The 13,696-nt window shown below is 39.2% G+C and overlaps 1 protein-coding gene across 2 annotated transcripts in view; it reads left to right on the forward strand.

Moving 5' to 3' along the window:
* LOC134211672 (uncharacterized) overlaps positions 1-12,971 on the forward strand; it is a 28,279-nt gene extending 15,308 nt beyond the window's left edge. Inside the window, exons 2-5 of one of the 2 annotated variants that reach the window (XM_062688788.1) lie at positions 3,641-3,850; positions 3,917-4,167; positions 12,245-12,285; positions 12,749-12,971. In XM_062688788.1, coding sequence (XP_062544772.1) covers positions 3,641-3,850; positions 3,917-4,167; positions 12,245-12,285; positions 12,749-12,789 — 543 coding nt within the window. In that variant the 3' untranslated portion in view covers positions 12,790-12,971. Of the gene's footprint in view, positions 1-3,640; positions 3,851-3,916; positions 4,168-12,244 lie in introns of both variants that reach the window. The other variant, XM_062688787.1, reaches the window with a different exon arrangement.
* Positions 12,972-13,696: the final 725 nt, after the last annotated feature.

The following is a 13,696-nucleotide window of genomic DNA, read 5'->3' on the forward strand; positions in this document are numbered from 1 at the left end:
AAACTCCTTAGAGTCCCCGTGGATGTTCCGACAATTGTTAGTGTAAATTTGACAAAATATTTGGTTGAGTTTTCTGGAGTACAAAATTCTGAAAAGTTTGTCATGCAAATTTTGAATTGTTTTCCCCTGAAAATCCAAACAATTTCCCTTGGGAATGACAAAGAGCTACAAAGTAGTTCCTGTGGAAATTTCGAAAATAATTTCCAATAAGGGCTCATTCACAAATTACATAACGCAAAATCCACTGATTTGAACCCCCACCCACCCCTCCGTGACTTGCTTGTAACATTTCATTTATACCCACCCACCCCCATCTGTGACGCATAACGTCTTACTAAAATTTCACAAAAATTATAAACTGGTATTTTTAGTGTAGTACATAATAGTACATAATAATACTGTCAAATTTGAATTTAATTAGTAATTTCGTTTTTTAAATTATTTTATTTTCATAAATGTTACCAGTAACAGAACTAAGCAAACCCACCCACCCCCTAAACAAACCGTAACATTTTGTAACGCAATATTGTGTACCCACCCACCCCTTTATGGGTTATGTAATTTGTGAATGAGCCCTAATGAATATTTTGGAAAAGATGCTCCCGTTGATGTCTTGAAAATATCCCGAAAAAATGAAAAAAAAAATCTTCGAGAACGTTATAAAAAAAAATGGCCACGCCGATTCACGCCGCCGCCGCCGCCGGTTAAAATGGCTTTCGGCGTGACGCCGAAAACGCCGCCGCCGCCGACCAAAATTCTGACAAACGCCGCCGCCGTCGATTTTTGGACCGGCGCACACCTCTAATTGTGTTTTAGTGTTATATACAGATAAAAGTTCAAAAACTAACGGTAAGTGTTTTAATCGATATACAAATATCGAACGATTCTCACTCGCTAGCGAGGTTTTATCAACTGATAATTTGGATATATGATCGCATGAGAATGATGCTCATCCACGATAATTCGAAAATTTGATTTTTCCCATCCCAGCTTAGTGGTCATATGGCTGCCACTTCTGCCTCATACGCAGGAAGTCGTGGGTTCAATCCCAAGCCTGTTCCATTTCTCCTACTTTGTATCTTTCCATGTATTTCTTATGTTCTAGCAATCGCTAGAGCTGGAAATGTGCTTTCATACCGTTTCCATTTTCTAGCCATATATCTACAACTTGAGCAGGCAACTTGAGGCAACTGTTAGAATTCGAAATGAGCGAAAAAGCTCGTTTCGACTTTCAATTAGAATATACCACCACCATCCTTTCATTACTATCATCCGTTAACCAAGACGAACCTCTGCCATAGAACCTAACCTCCAGATTCCAATAAAATTCCGCATGAACTCGTGGCGAGTGCAGAGGTGTTCTCGGCTTGCAGTGGGCGAGTGATTGCATTATCAATTCCTTCCTATCCCCGATAGACCGTGAGGACGATCGACCATTCAAAATACTAGAGCTCTTGGACTGTGCACATTGAGGTTGGAGAGTAAATCCGACGCTTCCATCCATTGGTTCCCTGTGCAATTGCGATTGTTCGGTCAATCACGGAGTAGCAACTACGAAATGCACGGTCATCATGCTCATGCTCATGCTCAATTTGATTTTTCATATTACATTATACAGAAAATATTATATACATTATATAGAAAATATTCCGATGATCCAACTGTAGTTAGCTCTCCAAAGTTTCTAGACACAGCAGTTCGAAGCGTACAGTGATCGAGACAAACATTTACTTCTATAGTAACTACTAGTTCAGAGTAGCATATAGCATTCAGAAAGGAAAATTTGGCAAAATATGCAAAACTAGCTTATGTACAAGCGAAAGAGAGCGTGAAAAAAGAGAGCCTCTTTTTTGCACAGTACGTAAGAAATGTAAAGTCAAAAAAATCTAGGTCAATGTCGTAACCGAAAATCATATGTTTCATGCGTGCAATCTGCTCAAGGTATCGGTTTATGATTTTCAGTTATGATCATCAGCTTGAAAGAAATCGCCATTAGTCCATGTTATTCCCGTTAAGTACAAGTCATCGGAGATAATTACTTCATGATTCGCCTACGTGTTTGATAAGGTGAGCACTAATAAGATTCGATTATTACAATCCGGAAAGATGTATGCCGCACTAAGGAATTATGATCGATGGTCTGGAAGTCGAACAGCTACCAAGACCAAGACTTTGTTTTACAGTACATAGAGTAGAGAACCATTTGGGCAGCACCCCCTATTCCCGTCAGCAACCTTAATAACTCGACCGCGTTCCAACGAAATGGCTTAATTTTCTGTACATGGTTTGTTTCTGTCGATATCTAGTGATGTACAAAAAATCAAGCCATTTGGTTGGAACGCGGTCGAGTTATTAAGGGTGCTGACGGGAATAGGGGGTGCTGCCCAAATAGTCCCGCTCCCTACTCCAGTAATTGTTTAAGGTTTGTTATTTTTTGTCTGGAGTGGAATGCGACAGCAATGCCACCGATACACTATGGGGAAACAGCGGTCGGACACTAATTACATAAGAACTTATGGGGATCGTCGTTTTCTTGCGCACCATATAAACAAATATTTTCATAAGTGAAATTTTACAAAGGGGAAGGAGGGTCGAAAAAACTAGAAAAATCCCTTACGTAATGACTATGCGGCCCCAATCTACCTACAGCTACACCGTTTTAGCACAAATGAAAAGAATTTTGTACAGATCTTCGCCAGTCTTGAGTGATATTCCTTGAACGGTTTTAGTCTCCGGCTGGGTCATAGCACTCCATGATTCTCTGGGCCTGTCTCTGCTGCGAGGTCCTGCTGTATTCCGATCTATCTCTTGTTTGCAGATCTCGTTATTTTGGTTACGAATGTCGTCAATCAAAGATAAGAAAGTGCAAAATCCAAAATTGTTCTTACTGTACGTTTCCGGGAAACCGTTCTATTATCTATTTCTGTCATTGCTATCTTTTGCCGAATCGAACGAAATAAGCAAACTCAAAACTCGTTTTTTTTGCATTTTAACACGCATAAAAAAAACTTTAAAGGCAGAAAAATCTCAAACTTATACTGAAAATCAAACCGTACCACGTAGAAAGCTACTTTTGTGTATGCCAATTTGGCGAACTAAAGTGATATGAGCGACTTATTAAGACTTTGAATAGTTAAGTTTTGAAGTGAAATCGAGGCCATTCAATCAAGCTTTGTTATACAAATAAATCAAAAAGATAAGGAAAACATCCAAAGACAACCCATAATTGCGCGCATAATGTTGTATTGAGTCCGCTTTATTCCAGCTACTCGTGGTGAAAGGAGATGATTGATGAAATAGTTAAATCGTTTCCAATTGACGGGGAATTCCATACTTTTGGGAAATTTCTTCGATATCATTGTCACTGTGCGTTCGCCAGCTTATCGCCAAAAATTCCGTCATTTCGTGTTTGTGACTTGATATTTTTTGATCAATCTAAGCAGATACATCTTGATTTATTCGCATTTTCAACATCATCGTGCTAATTTTTTATACAATTGTGTACAATATGCAATATAGTTATACAACGCTCATACAAATATTTATTGAACACATTTCTCTCTCCTAATTGATGTTTAATCCTCAGCTACCTTGGGATTCAATTAGATTAATTTGTTTTTATCAATATCATTATCCGCAGGACCAACCAAAAAAAGCGTTCGTATTCCTGCAAGGTACTTCCGGTGTGTCTGGTAATGTAACCATAACACAGTCATCATGCACCGAGCCCGTGTTTATCGAGGTAAACATTATCGGACTGGAACCCGGCAAGCATGGATTCCACATCCACGAAAAAGGTGACCTGAGCGACGGCTGCACAAGCACCGGAGGTCACTATAACCCTGAAAAGGTTTGAAAAGCAACTCAACAACGTTCGAACCTGATATTGACAGTTTTAACGGTTTTCCCATTTCAGGCGACGCACGGTGGTCCAAACGACCATGTTCGTCATGTCGGTGATCTGGGAAATGTTCTCGCCGACGAGAGTGGAATAGCAAAAACCTCCTTTTCGGACACTGTTGTATCTCTGTTCGGTTCGTACAGCGTCCTCGGCCGTGCCATCGTCGTCCATGAGGGAGTGGATGATTTCGGAAAGACAAACCACCCGGACTCGCTAAAAACTGGAAATGCTGGTGGACGACTTGCTTGCGGAGTCATCGGAATCCTGTAAATATAAGTTAATTACTCGTAGACTGTTTTCGTTCATGATGTTGTTCTTTGTTTACGCTAAATGTATCATTTTGTATCGTCGAAACATAACATTAAAATCGTGGCTTCCAATTCTTTAACAATTATCTTTGATTATCTCATCACATCACCCGTATAACAGGCTTGTGTGGCGTCCAATACACCTTCGTAATAACTCATTTGCGTTGTCACTTATTTATTGGCATGTAGAGATGTAGAGCTGGGATTTATTTTGTAGGTGTTTGTCGTTGATCAATGGAATTATAGCACTGTATTTTTTTTATAAACGCTTCCAACTTCAATCTGTTGTAATTGTGGGGAAGACCAAATTGCGTCGCCATCGTAATATTATAGTGATGAATAGTTAGCAAAACATACATAATTGCTTCATTAAAATTAATCATTTTTACTTTGCTACAGTAAAATTATTCTTCATATATCAAACCCAGAGTAGAATAGGTGACATTTGAGAATTAATGAGATGATGACATTTGAATAGCGGCATAACTAAATGCTCACTTATTCCTGTATGCACTTTTCCTTGGTTTTGGCGTTAGCGTTTGCTAAATATATGTAATAACAAAAATAATAGAAAAATAGAAATAGTTCAATGTAAACATTTTAATGAGAGCAAAACTTTCCATTCCAAATCAATGAAAAGCATAAGATCTTAACTAACTACTAATGAATAAATTTATTTGATTTTGTCAAGAGAAAAGGAATATGAAGCTTTTTATAAAGTAGTCTATTTTGAAATCCACATTTTTTTAGTAGGCGACTCTATTTTCTTTAAATGAAAAATAATAATTCCCGTTTGTCTATTTGACCCTTATAGACTTGGATTGGAAGCTACTCAACTGTGTAAAAAATTGTATGCATAGGTTTTATGGGTGTCTCCCTATGGAAGAGGGCTCCCAAATTTCTTCAAAACGCGAAAATTAATCAAGCAAATAGAACTAAATTTGGCATGTGAAGGTTTTTGGAGACTCGGCAAGCCTCGTTGGATAAACGTACAACTCGTGCTGAAAAAATCATTGTTGTACGGCAAGACAATCAATTTTGACTAGTTTTATGGTTAGCGTAAACATTCAAGGATAAATGCCAATCTCGTTCGGGTTTCTTGTTCGTTGGTTGCACTGAAGGCAAGTTGTATAATATGTTCACAAATATACGTTCACGATCTATTCCGAAGTATGTTGCTGTTAATTATATCGATATAATTCTTATTTTACGATTTATTATCTCTAAATTTAAACAGATATTCAATTTATTTGTTCCTTTTAGTGTTATTTAAGTGGTGATCATGTGTACTAAAATGTTTTACATTTGATATATGACAATACATAAAAAGGAAAAACAGACGATCCAAAATAGTAAGTACAAGTTTGTTTTTATCTTCAGCAAAGCAAGCATTTAGCAGGCGCACACTTGTCTCGGCTATTTGAATTTCAAATACTTCCTTTTTTACGTTGAAACATATTCAAATAGGGTTACTGCTCCTGGACTTCATCTCTTCTTCTTCTTATTATTGGCATTACATCCCCACACTGGGACAGAGCCGCCTCGCAGCTTAGTGTTCATTAGGCACTTCCACAGTTATTAACTGCAAGGTTTCTAAGCCAAGTTACCATTTTTGCATTCGTATATCATTTTTGTTTCGCGTTGAGATTAATATATGTTCAGTGAGATGAAAAACGGAACAGTTCCCCTAAAAGCCATACTAGAAAAGCTTTCCAATGATCATGAATATATCCATTTTTGAGCTTGTGTTACTCATGAGAATAAAAACAAAATATGTTAGTTTTGTTTTTGTACATACAAAATGTTATACAAAATTATGAAATTTCAATACAATGACTGTATTAAAATCTTCCGAATTGGCATATGCCAAAAATTTTATACAGATTGTGCAAAGCCTAAGTATATAAAAATATACCATACGCTAATTGATCCGCGTTTAACAAAATCATGGGCTACACACATACACACACAAATAGACATGAGTTTAGTCTTTCGAGCTAAGTCTATTGGTATATAACACTATGGGTCTCCGAGCTTCCCATCAAAATTTGACTTTTGGAGTGAAATTATAGCCTTCTGGTACAACTTTATTGTACAAGAAAGGCAAAAAATGAAAAAACCGGTTCTACAGCTTGAGATTTTTAGGTTGTTTTGCAACAAGTTCTACAAAATTTCCACGAATTTCTTTTCGAAATTTCCTCATGAAATGTTTCGGGATTTTCCTCAAAAACTCTGTGGAGTTTCCTCAGAAAATTCTTCGCAATTTCCAAGGAAAATAATATGAAACTTCCATTTGGATTTCTACATAGACCTGTGCGCCGATTGAAAATTTTTCGGCGGCGGCGTGATAGATCATAATCAGCCAGCGGCGGCGTGGTGGCGGTGGCGTGGCTGCGTGGGTCGGCGTGAGCCTATTTTCAAGCAGTAGACATGTTTCGAAATTCTTCCACAAATTCCTTCGTAGTGCTCTGAAAACTGCTCCAGGAATTGCTCCGGAAGTTCCTCCAAGAATTCCTCCAGAAGTTCCTCCATGAATTCCTCCGGAAGTTCCTCCAGGAACTCCTCCGGAAGTTCCTCCAAGAATGCCACCAGAAATTCCTCCAGGAATTCCTCGGGAAGTTCTTCCAGGAATTCCTCCGGAAGTTCCTCCAAGAATTCCTCCAGAAGTTCCTCCATGAATTCTTCTGGAAGTTCCTTCAATAATTTCATCACAGACAAACAGACGTAACAGCTAGAACAATTTCCTGAAAAATTCATAGCCCTGTTACTTTATCACCATCTCGCGTGCATGTTGCACGAAATGATGTTTAGTACGATATTGTCAACAGATGGCGCTAGTGTGAGATGTCAAATAGAAAGGTAAACGATGTGCGCGCCTCTAGGTGTGAAACAAGTAATCATTTATTTATTTATTATCAGACTAAGGCCGGAGTGGCCTGTGCTGCACATAAAAGACTTCTCCATTCAGCTCGGTCCATGGCTGCACTTCGCCAACCACGCAGTCTGCGGAGGGTCCGCAAATCGTCCTCCACCTGATCGATCCACCTTGCCCGCTGTGCACCTCGCCTTTTTGTTCCCGTCGGATCGTTGTCGAGAACCATTTTCACCGGATTACTGTCCGACATTCTGGCAACGCGCCCGGCCCACCGCAGTCTTCCGATTTTCGCGATGTGAACGATGGATAGTTCTCCCAACAGCTGATGCAACTCGTGGTTCATTCGCCTCCTCCACGTACCGTCCGCCATCTGCACTCCACCATAGATGGTACGCAACACTTTCCTTTCGAAAACTCCGAGTGCGCGTTGGTCCTCCACGAGCATCGTCCAGGTCTCGTGTCCGTAGAGGACTACCGGTCTAATGAGCGTTTTGTAGATTGTCAGTTTGGTACGGCGGCAAACTCTATTCGATCGGAGCGTCTTGCGGAGTCCAAAGTACGTACGATTTCCAGCCACTATGCGTCTCCAAATTTCTCTGCTGGTATTACTTTCGGCAGTCACCAGTGAGCCCAAGTACACAAATTCTTCTACCACCTCGATTTCGTCACCACCGATGCCAACTCGGGGTGGGTGGCTCACATTGTCTTCTCTTGAACCTCTTCCTATCATGTACTTCGTCTTCGACGTGTTGATGACTTGTCCGATTCGCTTGGCTTCCCTCTTCAGTCTGATGTAGGCTTCCTCCATCTTCTCAAAGTTACATGCCATAATATCTATGTCGTCGGCGAAGCCAAATAGCTGGACGGACTTATTGAAAATTGTACCACTCGTGTTTATCCCCGCTCTTCGTATTACCCTTTCCAAAGCAATGTTGAATAGCAGACACGAAAGACCATCACCTTGCCGTAACCCTCTGCGGGTTTCGAAGGGACTCGAGAATGCCCCTGAAACTCGAACTACGCACATCACCTGATCCATCGTCGCTTTGATCAACCGTGTCAGTTTATTCGGAAATCCGTTTTCGTGCATTAGCTGCCATAGCTGGTCCCGATCGATTGATTCATATAGTGCTGCCGCCACCTTTGGATCACCTCACGCTCCTTCGTAAGAAGGTTCCCGTGTATGTCCTTACACATATCAGGCTGTGGCACGTAGCCCTTACGTGAACGGTTCAACTTCTCATAGAACTTTCGTGTGTTATTAGCGCGGTACAGTTGCTCCGTCTCTTCACGGTCTCAATCTTCCTGCTGACGCTTTTTCCTCCGGAAAATCGAGTTTTGTCTGTTCCGCGCCTGTTTATATCGTGCCTCGTTCGCCCTCGTGCTGGTTCCCAGCTCGTTGGTGGTGCTACAGCTTTGGTAGAAGGTAGCCGCCCGATGACCGCTTTTCCACACTTTCTGTCCTGTCCAGCAAATCTCCTGTAGCGTCACGACGTCGAAGTTGCGGGGATGTAATTCATCGTAGATCATCCTGTTGCAACCTGCGAAACCTAGCGACTTGCAGTTTAATGTTCCAAGCCTTCAATCGTGATTCTTTATTCGTCACCTAGGTCTTTGTCGATTATATCGAGTCGCATTATCTCTTATATTTTTCGTAATTATTGGTTTTCCAGGCGGCTCATTGAGCCTGCGCAAACTTCCTGTCTCGCCGGAGGGCCGTCGTGTCAGGGCTGTTTAGCGTCACACCTAACACCAGGACTTGGGCTTGTGCGCTTTGAGCGGCACACGGTCGCTTTGGCGGAGCCTACTTGCGGATACATGCAGCTTTTATAGAGGTTTAACAGGGCCCACTGTCAAACCCCACCACATCCTAGGCAGGCGCCACAACTCGCAGATGGCCTGGGGAGGGATCGTCAAGCCCTTGGACATAGTCCTGCTGCCCACATATTTACCTTATCATAATGAAATGAATTAAAGGCAAATGAACTTTTTCACATTTCTGAGAAAGATTCCCATCAGCATTGAGATTGAAGACGAATTCTCATCAGAATCCGAGAAGAATTCTCATTGGAATCTCTAAAGAATTATTTTCAAAATCATCGAAATATTACAAACGGAATCCAGAAGAATTCACACTGGATTCCTTTCGGTATCGTTGAGGGATTCCCTTGAGAATCTGTGGGGGATACCCTTTATAATCAGTGGAGGATATGCTTCAAAATCTCTCGTTGATTTTTTTTGGAATCGTTCGGAGATTTGCTTCGGGATTCCTTGACGATTTGTTTCAGAATACCCAGACGAATTGCTTCAGAATTGAAAATTTAATTCGGAGTCACTCACCGTTTTGCCTCGGAATCCCTCAATGATTTGCTTCGGAATCCCTCTGACGATTTGCTTCGGAATTGCTCGAAGATTTAGTTCCAGTTGATGCCATTATGCCCTTTTCTTCGATGTGTCCTGATTTCAACAGCTTCTGGGCGAACTCTTTAGTGTTGATGACTGACCTGCTGGGGAATGGTTTCGATATACTTTGGAAATCCTTTACTAACCGTTTGGCCAGGTTTTGGGTAGGGGAACCCACTGATGAAACTATCTCTCGCATTATTCGCAATTATTCAAAAAATTCTTTGGAGCTTCTGCGGTATTTTTTAAATTCACTCTGGCAATTTTTTTGCACTTTCCTCGGAAAATTGTTAGAAATTTCCACGATAAAATCTAAAAAAAATCGCAATTTCTTCAGATGATTCATTGGATTAAACTCGAGAAAGTCTTCGGATTTTTTTCGGAAAACTCTACAAAATTTCCGTCGAGAAGTTCTTTCTGAACTTCCACGAGATATTTTTAAAATTTTACTTTACGAATGTTGCGGAGTTTGTTTGAAAAACTCTTTGGAGTTTCTCCAGGCAATACTTCAGAATTTTTTTTCGGGAGATTCTACAGATTTTCCTCGGACAATTTAATAAATTTTGCTGGAAAAATTCTTCGGAATCTCCTTGGGAAATTCTGCATAATTTCCCTAGAAAAATCGTCGGTGTATTGTAAATCTACAAAATTTCCGCATCAAATTATTCGGATATCCCACGGTAAGTTCTTGTGGTTAATTCTTTGCTATTTGCACATGAGATTCATCGGATTCATTTGTGTTTGATATTTTCACAAATACATTCTCACGTGTTGCTGCCAATGGAAACAATGTTATTATTACATTGCTATTAGAAATTGGAATCGCGAAGTAAAAGTAACTGTACTAAACTATACCATACTGATATAACTAAATATAACTAATATATAACTAAAATGTTCAGCTGATATTGAATATATTTGCTCTTTCTGGTGTTAATTATGAGGTGATCAAGTGTATTACTTTGGAAATTTGTCGTGTCATATACAATAAAGAGGTAAAACAGTAAGTATAAATTTGCCATTCGTGTGCTGTTTTCTTTGGCAATACAATAATTGCAAGGATTTTGTTCACATTTGTTTTGGTTAAAAATTCATCATATATTCCTACTTTTGCATAAATAATTTATTCAAAAAGATGACTGAGCTTACTGTAGAGTCATGGGTACGAGTCCCATCGAAGGGAAAGTGGTTACCTCCAATACATTTTTCAAATCAATATCTTCCACATAACGTACATATTCACATATGAGTTTCCATAACATTGTAAATTAGACTGAGTTATGTTTTTTATCTAAATTTGACGCATACGTGGTGTATGTTTCCTGCATTACGCATATTTTGTCAGGATTGTTAACAATAGTCCCACCCTGCCAAAGCTGTATTTTATCCTGAAAACCTCATATTGTCTATTAATGTCTAATCGAACCTTCTGTTTGCGAATACGACTAATAAAATTTGATTTTTTTATAGTTATATACGCTATTAGAGCATTATATCGACAAGTGTCTTATTATGATATGGAAATGCTAATATCATCTTCCAAACTTAGACGTACATGTTCATGATAGAATTAGAGGCGAAAGTATAGAATTGATAGTTCCGTTAGGATACGGCAGGCATGAAGAATGTTTTTATAGAAGTCGATTTGAAAGCGAGGGCAATATTTGTGATGGCACATATCGCACGACCTTCCTTCTGCCAAGCTCCCGTATAAAGGGGGGGAGGGAAGAATATCAGTGTCTTATTGCCAAAATATAACCAGTACCCGGGTAGAAACCGTGATATTGATAGCAAAGCATGATATTAACTTGTTTGAAATAAGAGTGAAAATAACAAGTGATAATTACAAAAAAATTGCACCGAAATATCATAAAAATATCAGGTTTTGCTATTAACAAGAATGGCATAACCTGATATTTTTATGGCATTTCGGTGCAAATTTTTGTTATTTTCACTCTTATTTCAAACAAGTTCATATCATGTTTTGTTATGAATATCACGTTTTACTGTTAATGAGCCATTTTCGTCTACCCGGGTAGATATAATATAGATGGAGATCCTCAAAAAATGTTAATACGGCTTATCTATATCACAATAGATCGCAATGGTCGCAGTGATTAAAATACCCAACAAGGAAAAAAGGCCTCTAAAAAAAGTTATGGAGTTAGTCAAATAACATGCAGATTACATTTTACATCACTGTTTATAATAATAAATCAATTTGTGTAATTTCCGACGAAGATCGAAAATAATTAACTATCGCAATCAATAGTAGCGGAAGGTGGTCGGTTGCCGGCACTGGTCAGGTGTCGGCACCCCGACGTAACTTTTGACAGATAACAGATATGGACATTTGCATGCACTTCATAAGCCATGTTATTTTTGTGCCAGCCATAACGCCCTTCGTTTATACTTTTCCGTATTAATGTTTTTTTGTTGGTGCTGGCAACCGAACACTTTTTTCTAAACGGCATAAGATCAACACCAAACAAAATTATTATTAAAAAATTTCTCATAGATAAAATAAATCATATTCACCAGTTATTAGCTTATACCTATAGGCTTCCATTGGCATGCAACCATCGCCATTTTTTTCAATTGGGCGAAGTTGTGAACCAAAAACAAAAGGGTTCCGACAACCAACCACCTTCTTTTAAAAAAAAATAATCTAGAACTGATAATTATGCTCAAGCATATGGGAATATGGAAAAATCTAACAATCTACGAAATCTTCAATCATTTTTCACCTTTTTCCAGATCGCCTTTCGATGAACCGGAGGAACTTTGCAGTAGTGACGGTAAGCGTGTGGCCCCCATTCTAACTTTGATAGGCCTGATCATGAGCTGTTTGGTTGTTCGTGTCTTTCGATACTGATTCATGGATGATGGTCATCAGTCATCCTGTACATTGACTTTCTCTACCAGCTTTTGTGACCATTAAGTGGAATGACAGGTGGTTCATTGAACTGAATAATTTCCGAAAACTCACCAGCTACAATGACACTCATCTTCGTAAAGCCGTTGGATACAACATTTGATTACGGTGCGGTCTGCGAAGCAAAAGCCCGTTAAGTGTTTTTTCGCGTGAAGAAAGCATTCCTTATTTGACTATGTCCCTATATTTATAATTATGTACATATTGTGTTATACCTAGTTGTTAGTCGCCTTATTTATTCTGATGTAAATAATTTGTTTCGTTTATGAAGGACGTTGTTTTCTCAACAGCGAATCAGGTAACGTGCTGTGTTTATAATCTTCTAGGTACAAAAGAGCATTATGGCAGTCGTCTCGTCGGAAAGTAATATTCCTTTTGCGAGAAGATGAATACACTACTGATTCCAAAGAAAAGCTTATTCTTTATGCATTTTGAACAACCATTGGCTAGGAACATACCTACGATGAAAAAGGTTCAATGTCAAGCGATTCTAAGTTGCAGATAAAGGAATAACGTTGATATTAAATAAAGAAACCAATACGATGTGAACTAGACATGACTTTATTTATTTCCGAAATTATCCCAGTTTTTTGCTGAAACAGTTTCCCATGGAGACAGTTAAGAATAGAGAAATAAATAGTAGAATAGATAAATATTAATAAGCAGTTTGCAACTATCTCCATGGCATAGGTGTTGTGAATCCATTGTGCTTGCCATACAATATACATATTCATCCATGCAAAGGCAGGCATATGAACGTTTTTAGTTTATAACTAAGGAAATGCTAAAAAACACCATGTTAAAAAGCAGGCCATGTCCCATGACCATGAGCTTAAGTAGCGATACATTGTTCCTAGCCACAAATGGGGTAATAGAACTGAATGAATTTTATTTTGTTAATTAATTGCAAATTATTCGGCAACTCGGAATATGTTGACTGTGCATGCATATGCACTGCACATGCATATGTTTCGAAAGTGTCATTTGGCCGAAAAGGTCATTTGGCCGTAAGAGTCATTAGGCCGAAAGAGTCGTTTGGCCGAAAGGGTCGTTTGGCAATTCTCTTGAAAGGAGGATTCCAATAATCTTGAAGGAAGGCTTCCGATCCTCTCGAAGAGAGGCTTCCGAGCTTCTTGAAGTAAGGCTTCAGAGCCTCTTGAAATGTAACTTTCGAGCCACTTAGGGAAGATCCATTAATTACGTAACGCGAAAATTGGACTTTTTCGACCCCCCTCCCCCTATGTCACACTTTTTGTATGATGCTTTTAGAAGTT

Source organism: Armigeres subalbatus, chromosome 2, assembly GCF_024139115.2.
Source record: "Armigeres subalbatus isolate Guangzhou_Male chromosome 2, GZ_Asu_2, whole genome shotgun sequence".
Lineage (NCBI taxonomy): Eukaryota > Metazoa > Arthropoda > Insecta > Diptera > Culicidae > Armigeres > Armigeres subalbatus.